Source organism: Diplotaxodon limnothrissa, linkage group LG9 (genome assembly GCF_057381915.1).
Source record: "Diplotaxodon limnothrissa isolate DT_005_m linkage group LG9, D_limnothrissa_male_GT1.1, whole genome shotgun sequence".
Lineage (NCBI taxonomy): Eukaryota > Metazoa > Chordata > Actinopteri > Cichliformes > Cichlidae > Diplotaxodon > Diplotaxodon limnothrissa.
Genome location: NC_140604.1, coordinates 13,953,501 through 13,962,109, shown reverse-complemented (window position 1 = coordinate 13,962,109; position 8,609 = coordinate 13,953,501). Strand labels below are relative to the sequence as shown.

General features: G+C 41.9%; 2 protein-coding genes across 2 annotated transcripts in view; one reads left to right on the top strand and one right to left on the bottom strand.

Moving 5' to 3' along the window:
* Positions 1-2,842: 2,842 nt before the first annotated feature.
* Positions 2,843-8,609, top strand: part of LOC146625313 (uncharacterized) — a 66,224-nt gene continuing 60,457 nt past the window's right edge. Inside the window, exon 1 of the mRNA XM_085362771.1 lies at positions 2,843-2,924. The gene's annotated coding sequence lies outside the window, so the exon portion shown is untranslated. The remainder of the gene's footprint in view (positions 2,925-8,609) is intronic.
* LOC146625314 (E3 SUMO-protein ligase ZBED1-like) lies at positions 3,991-8,253 on the bottom strand. The gene is made up of 2 exons (XM_085362159.1): positions 8,155-8,253; positions 3,991-4,623 (listed from the first exon to the last, which is right to left on the bottom strand). The coding sequence occupies exons 1-2, from the start codon at positions 8,251-8,253 to the stop codon at positions 3,991-3,993; spliced, it is 732 nt and encodes a 243-aa protein (XP_085218285.1).

Here is an 8,609-nt window from a genome sequence, read left to right as displayed (position 1 = left end):
AGGGATAACACTAAAACATCATTGTTCATATCAGCCACAGTGCAGGGTTGGTAGAGAGAACTAACGGCACAGTAAAGCTAAGACTTAGGAAGTCAATGGAAGAGACAGGCAGGACATGGTTAGACTGTATAAAACTAGTTAAGATGTACATGAGGATTACTCCAACAGAGAACGGTCTGACTCTTTGAGATTATATATGGTAGAGCATTTAGAGTTTTAGTCTTCTGTAGTCGTCTGTAGTGATGATAGAAAAGCAGAAGAGAGAGCACATTAGCAGATTGGATGCTCAAAATGTTTAAAAGTAAAGAAGTCGTGACAACAAATGATCTGCCAGATGATTCTGTTTCTCCTCAGGAGCAGAGTCTGAAATCTGGAGATTGGATGTTGATAAGGCCATGGAGAGGAAGTGCTCCGTTCTTACTGCAGGTTTTCATAGAAAGTATAGAGAATAAAAACCTCCCTCCTACTCTTACTCAGGGTCTCATAACACTTATTCCAAAGCCAAACAAAGACTTACTTCTTATTGATAGTTGGAGACCCATCTGTCTGCTCAATAATGACTATGAGATTATGGCTTTAGTACTTGCTAACAGAATTAAAGAGTTCTTGGACACAATTATCGATGAGACACAATCAGGCTTAATGAGAAATAGACACATTTCTCATAACATTAGACTGGTTTTGGATCTACTTGATTACTCTGATTTGGTATTTGACAATAGCTTCATTCTCTTCCTGGAGTTTTAAAAGGCCTTTGCAAGGGTGTAGATTTGGTTGTGGCATTGGTGGGGACGGATGATTCAACCATCGAACCCTGCCCCGTTTCTTATTTTTTCCTTTTTGTTTTTGCTTCTTGATAAAAAAAAAGGAGAAATATACTTGCCTACATATGCTATTCTACATGCTTTTAAACCGTTTAAAATTACAATTCATAGTTTTATATGTGAATTATATAATGTTAAATTACTATTAAACAAATGACTGACTAAGTATTTCAGGCTTTAGTTTACTTCAGCCATATATCATATAAATCAGGTATCATACAAAAGTAAAAATACAGTCATGACAATAAAAGAATATGACTTTAAGGACTTAACAACATTACTTCAGTTATAGTACACCAACATCTCTGACACATTAGCACTAAGGGAACACTGAAAGATCTGGTGGTTTTTGTCCATAAAACTACTCGTCTAAGATTACCACAAAGTAAAAGATCTCTCAGCAACATTATGCAACATTTTAGGCACTACTGCCCTCTATCAGATAGGGGGCTGGGATGTTTTATTCTAAACATGAACTACTGTTACAGCAACAGACATGGACTACATGCCCCACACAACAAACACATGCCTAGTCCTCTCGTTAGCTGAAATGAACTGCTGGCATATTTGTTTTACATCTATACTCTCCAGTCTCTCCTGGTGGACATGGCATCACATTACTCATGGTTACATACAATTTCGACTGCTGTGGGCCAAGCCTAGCACCTACTTGCCAACCTTGAGACCTCAGAATTAGGGAGACATTCAAAGGGGCTGGGGGGGATATACATGTACATATATATACAAAAAACTTGATTTTACAGTGTTTATTTATCGGATAAAATAACTTAAATGTCACCGTTATTATTGTCCGACCGGAAACAGGCTGGGGGTGTCCAAATTCAGAGGCTGCGTCCACCTGAGGACCCGGCCTTTGTGGTCTAAGTGGGCCGGGTCCTCCGAAAGCCGGGTAGACCGGAAATGAGCGACTGTGAAATTGGACGGTCTAGCCTTCAGAATTACGTCACCTGCCGTCTGCTCCTTTCTGTCTAAAATATAACCAGACGCTGGCGTAGATGGTCGAATAAACTGCTGTTTTCACACAGCAGTTTATTCAGCTGTGTGAGAACCCTGGAGGAATTCTCCTGAGGGATTAATAAAGTTTTATTTAATCTAATAACTTTAATCTCAGCCAAAACCATTTACTCACCAACAAATAAAACACAGAAAAAGGCCAAACAATAACATGTTTAAGTTATTTGACGTTTACACAGCTACATTCTCGCCTGGAAATGTGTTAAAAGTTTATTTTGCGACCCAGAAAGAGTAATAAGAGTAATATTAAAACTAAGTAGCTGCAGTAATAGTAGCCATTGTTGGAAACTGGAATTGGCTGGGCCAGTCTAGGATATGGTTTTCAGTTTTGTTGTCCGGGTGGAAAATCGGGAGAAATTGGGGAGAATGGTCGCCCCGGGAGATTATCGGGAAGGCCACTGAAATTCGGGATTCCCCGGAAAAATCGGGAGTGTTGGCATGTATGTCCTAGCATAGCCTGTAACGTTATTGTGACGGACACATTATATGAGTGAACTTGACTTTATGTGACTTACAGGTTTGTTTGAAAAATACTTTCTTATATCCAGGTTCTTCCTCTTTGCTGCCGTCCTCCTCGCAGCGCAGGTTTGCAGCTGCTGAAACTAAACAGCTCCCTGAAAGGCACAGCCAATCACATTGGCCATATTTGTCACATGACGTAGGACTCCAGTAGAAAACTAATTTAACTCTTTCTGCACCACTCGCTGAATGAGATGCTGACAGATCGTTTTTTTCCTTTATATCGGGTTTGTTTTTCTTTAGTCGAAGAGATCAAATTATTGGTGGGGACAATTCAATAATCGCTGGATATTGGTGGGGACGCGTCCCTTCCGTCCATGCCAAATCTACGCCCTTGATCCAAAGACCAAAAGTCAAGATGCTCGTCAAACTTAAAAAAAAAAAAAGGTACGTTCTAAATGAAGCTTCAGACGTCACTAATCACGTGACTCTGGCCAAACGAATCAAGCCTCGACACAGTGCTTCTGAAGCAGCGTGTTGATTTTTCTGACACACGCACCGGAGCGTTAGCTTCAAGCGGACCATCGCTACCTCTAACATCTAAAGGTAAGTGCCAAGGTAACTTTGAACTGAGTTCAGTCAATCTCGAGTTTTTCGAAGTTTTCTGAAGGACGCTTTCTGTTGCTCTCTGTGAGAGGAGACCGTTAAAGGCGGGGCTCTCCAGAGTGTAGCAAAACAGGAAACAGCATCTGTGTGTGTGTAACTGTGCAAACGAATAGTTTAGAAATGTAAGTGAGCCACAAGTAGTGATGGGCAGATGAAGCCTCATGAAGCACTGAAGCTTTTCATCCAATTGGTTCACCCCAACGCGAAGCTTCTTGAAGCTTCATTTGCTCTAGCAGGACACCTACTGGATGTAAAAATATTAGTTGGCATGAATTTGAAGAGTGTGGCATTTTGCACACAGCCTGTAAATGTCAACAACAAAAGGAGTGTGTAAAACATCTATATTGTAGTGATGGCAGTATACTGTGTATATTTATGCTGGCAGTATGGAAAATGATTATTTGGAAATGCCTAAAATGGAAATGATCATATGCTGTGAGGTGAGGTGTGGACAGTGGTTGTGCTTTTGTAACATTGAGGCAAGGACAGTGATTAGTGTTTAGGGGACACATCATTGGTTTTTATTTAAAAACAACAGTTTCTCCACTGTGGCAGGTCGTAGGCGATTTCTTTTTCTGGACAATATTTCCCCTGCCTTTGAAAACACTCGCTCACAGGGCACAGATGAGGCAGGGGTACACAGGTATGTCAGTGCTAACTTATATAAGTGAGGGTAGACATATTTCTGTCTCTCCCAGTATTTAAGGGGGTCCTCCAGCCTTCCAATATTTGGCTCCATCATGTACTGTTGGACCTCAATATTTGCGTCTGCTGTCACATTTTGTGTCTGTGTCTGCCTGACACTCTCATCCAGGCGACGCCGCAGGTTGTTACCTAAACAAAAAGGAGAGTCTTATGAGATACTACCAATTCAATTTTCAATTCAATGTTATGTCTATAGTGCCAAATAACAACAACAGTCGCCTCAAGGCGCATTATATTGTACAGTAGATCATACAATAATAGATACAGTGGAAAACCCAACATTCAGTTTATATAAATGCAACTAAAATGCAATAACAATGGTACCGTGGGAAACAGCCTCAATAGATTGTGACGTTGATGGCTGTGGTGGTGGTGTGGAGGAAGAGGTGGTGGAGGCCCTCATTACAGAAGCACATTCTGCTTTCAGTCTTTTTTCTGCTTTGCTAGCTCTTGCAGGGCTGAAAAACCCGAGTTTTCTGAACCTTGGGTCCAGCAGTGTCGCAAGGAACATAATGCTCATGGTCTGTATTTTATCTAGCTTCTCTCTCAATAGCATCCTAAGCTTCTGAGCCAGGGAAGATCCAATGGATGGTGGTTTTTCCATTTGTTCATTGAGGCAATGATCCAGCGTAGTGAGCAAAGGTATGACCTTTGACCCAGACACCCTTTTTTCCTGAGAGAGCGCAGTGGTTGCATCGTTAAATGGTGCTAGGACAACCAGACACTCTGAAATTATACCAAATTCCTCAGATGACATAGGTGGGATGTCTGTTGTGAGACTTGCCAAAGCAGCACCTACTGGCTCCCTTTGCTCGAAAAGTCTTTGCAGCATATTGTAAGTGCTGTTCCAGCGGGTTTCCACCTCCTGTAGTAGTTTGTGTTGAGGCTGCCTTAGTTGTTCCTGCACAACTGAAAGCCTCTCCTTACAAAATACAATTTAAAAAAGCATACATTAGATTGTCAAGGGAGCAGAACTATACTGTCGTGGTTCGAATTTTGAGGAAGAGACATACGACTGAAAAGTCCATAGTGGGTCAATAAATTATTTTATTAAAGCACACAGTAGTACAGTGTGGGAAGAGCTGGACTTCGACTTCCCTGCTCGTTGCAGAAAGCTTTATAGTCATTATGACGTCAGAAGAATTCCAATATCTCCTTCTATGTTCAAAACACCCCACTTCCCAGAATTGAACCCAGATGTTTCCACTCATGCTTCCTGGGAACCTAACCAATTGTGTATACAGTGTGTGTATTTTGTGTAATTGTGGGATCAGGCTAAAAAGAGTTCAAATGTCCTTATGTGAACTGCTGCAGCTGAGCCTTCTGGAGGTCCAGCTATTCTGGTGGTTTCTAACTGATCTATTTAAATGTTAATTCAAATGATACATGATAATATTTAATGATAAAGTGATACAAACTAATGAAGTAATGATGAAATAATAGAATAGAATAGAATTCAACTTTATTGTCATTGCACATGCACAGGTACAGGGCAACGAAATGCAGTTTGCATCCATCCAGAAGTGCTTTAGTGATATAGGTATATTACAATATATATTAGCAATAGTATAGATATGTAAGTATATTACAGAAATGGGTCTATTATAGTATGTTATAATGTACACGGTATGAAGTATGTTGTGAATATTCTATAACTATAAGTATGTACAGGCTGTAGTGAGTACAAGCTATGTACAGGCTATGAACAGGATATAAATATGAAAAACTATACAGAATATGAAATAAATAACTTTACAGAAATCTGAGATATACAGCTATACAGAAATGGGAACTATGCAAGTTGTAAACAGTTGTAGGATTAAAGATTATTGAATGTACAGAATGATTATTTACACAGAGCTATACAGTAGTGCAGTTAAGATAAGTGAGGGTGTAGATAGTTTCTACAGAGGCTATATAAAGTGCTAGTGGTTGTGAGTGGTGGTTCACTCCATGTTATTATTGTGTGTTTGAGGGTACAGTTGTCCATTGTGGGGGTGTGTATGTTCAGTCCATGAGTTTAACGTGGGTCAGATGTCAGGAGGCAGAGTTCAGGAGTCTGACAGCTGTGGGGAAGAAGCTGTTCCGGTACCTGGTGGTCTTAGTCCGGAGGCTCCTTTGGCGCCTCCCAGAGGGCAGGAGGGTGAAGAGTCCATGTGATGGGTGACTGGGGTCTTTGATGATTTTCCCAGCCCTTTTCAGACACCGCTTCCTGTAGATGTCTTTTATGGCAGGAAGTGGTGCTCCGGCGATGCGCTGGGCAGTTTTCATGACCCTCTGCAACGCCTTCCGGTCCGAGGCAGAGCAGTTCCCGTACCAGACTGTTATACAGTTGGTCAGGATGCTCTCGATGGTGCAGCGATAGAAGTTCACCAGGATGTCTGAGGACAGGTGTTGTCCAGGTGTGAGAGGACAGAGTGCAGTGCGATGGAGACTGCATCCTCTGTGCTCCTGTTCTGGCGGTATGCGAATTGGTGGGGGTCCAGGGTGGGGGGGAGACAGGATTTGAAGTGTGCTAGGACCAGCTGCTCTAAGCACTTAGTGATGATGGGGGTGAGTGCTACTGGGCGGTAGTCATTGAGGCAAGATGGGTTGGAGTTTTTGGGTATCGGGACGATGGAGGTGGATTTGAAGCAGGCCGGTACCACAGCGTGGGCCAAGGACAGATTGAATATGTCTGTGAGCACTCCTGCAAGCTCCCCAGAACACGCTCTGAGAACACGCCCGGGGATGCCATCAGGACCTGCAGCCTTGTGCACATTGATCCTGCTCAGCACCGCTCCTACATCGGTGGGGGAGAGAGTCAGAGGTTGGTGGTCTGGCGTAGAGATGGACCGATCCGATATTACGTATCGGTATCGGTCCGATACTGACCTAAATTACTGGATCGGATATCGGCGAGAAATAAAAAATGTAATCCGATCCATTAAATATCAAAAAAGCACCTCACAAAACTTGCGACATGGCGTAACTCGTCTCATAACCGTAGCACGTCGGAGCAGTGTGGTCACGTGATACAGCGGCTGTGTGTATTTGTAGTCTCGCTACCAAACCAGCATTTCATCTCCGAGGAAGTTATCCCAGAGAGAAGTAAAGCAAGTGTGTAAGTTCCTCTCTGAATGTTTGTAAAGCATTCCCACGTTAAGCTTAACAACTGATATATGGAGCAAGTGCCTCTCTCTCTCTCTCTCTCTCTCTCTCTCTCTCTCTCTCTCTCTCCTGCCGCTACTTCATGAAACTGCTTAACGATCAGCTGATCGGCTTTTCTGTCGCGACTCCGTCTCTCTTGTTTGTTTTTGGCCCACTTTGCACCAGAAAGAGGAAACCAGCGGCTGAACAACAGCAGCACGTTTAAGCTTGATAAGCTGTTGTTAGAATTCATTTAATATTACTTTCTACACCAGGATCTTTTTCTACGCAGCTGACGGCTGGTAACTGTGCAGGGGCGGATCTAGCAAAGTTTAGCCAGGGGGCCGATAGGGCATTAACAGGGAAAAGGGGGCACAAAGACATACTTTTCTTTCTTATTCTCATTTAAAATGTCTAGCTTTTAATAAATAATTATCTGAATCTTACACCCAAAGTTTTAATCTGATGTAAAATGTATAGAAGTCCATTACTGTATATAGTAACTGTTAAGTCTAATATACCCTAGTAAGCTATAGTACTTTTTCCTTTGGGAAAGTACCATCTGTGCAGTCTGCAATTCTGTTGAAGAAAGATGTTGAATCTATTTAATTATTCTTGAAAAAATAATTGATTTCTGTGCATTTTTTTTCCACACTGCATCAAATTAAAGTTGATTACATCGATTAAGCATCACAAAGTGGAGGGTGGAGGGTGGTTCCCTATTTTTTATTTTTTTTTGCTGGTAGTTTGCAACCCTATTAGTTAGGTTGCTTAATATTTATGCTAAGTACTCTTTAAAATACCAGAATAGGAAGGATGGAGCAGGTTTAAGTTTATTAGATTGATCAGTGTTGCTGAACTATGAAATATTTTGGGCGCAGTGTACTTTTTACACACAGGTATAACAGAATAGCTTTAGTGCTGTTGTTTATTTAAACTTGACTATGAACTTATACAAAATGCAGCAAGATATTAAAAAACAGTTTTATTGATTAAAAAACACACTATATCGGATTCATATCGGTATCGGCAGATATCCAAATTCATGATATCGGTATCGGTATCGGACATAAAAAAGTGGTATCGTGCCATCTCTAGTCTGGCGTCATGTCTGCTTTGGTTGTGGTTGTGGGGTTCCCTCGCTCAAAACGAGCATAAAAGTTGTTGAGCTCGTTGAGGAAGGAGACATCAGAGGATGCGGGGGAGGGTTTGGTGGTCCTGTGCAATGACAGTGCATGTAAATGATATCACAGTGAGATTTAAAATAAGATGTTTTTCTCAACAATACACATAAGTAGCATTAAAGAAACTGTAATGAAGCCACTTAAGAACTTACCTTTGCAGAGGTACTGCTCCTGAAATATCCCATGATCTTCCTGGACTTGGCTCGGATGTCAGAGAGCTCAGGGGTCTGGTCAAGGGCCTTCTTCACCATTAAGTTCAGGGTGTGAGCTATGCATATGGCATGTTTAAGTCTTAGCTCCCTTGCACAAGCCCCCATATTGGCAGCCCCATCTGTTACTAGGCATGTGACTTTGTCAATAATTGCCCATTCTGCCATGAGTGAGCCTTTCACCTGTGCAATGTTTTCTGCAGTGTGTGCATTAGGAAAATATTACACTCCTAAAACAACGGTGTTTAATGTGCTGGACTCATCAAAATGGCAGGTGACTGCAAGATAGGCCTCTGTGTTGATGGAGGTCCACAAATCTGATGTCAGACTCACAGCTGCTGCCTTCTCAACGCTGGCCTTAGCTTTCTCCTTCATCTCCTGGTACCTGGCCTCCACCA

Bases quoted from the DNA above. Each gene is read 5' to 3' on its own strand.
- LOC146625314 (XM_085362159.1), bottom strand. From the start codon at position 8,253: ATGGTGAAGAAGGCCCTTGACCAGACCCCTGAGCTCTCTGACATCCGA. The intron at 4,624-8,154 runs GTAAGTTCTTAA...CTTTTTTAAATT, and splicing joins GGAGCAGTACCTCTGCAAAG to GTATTTTGTAAGGAGAGGCT.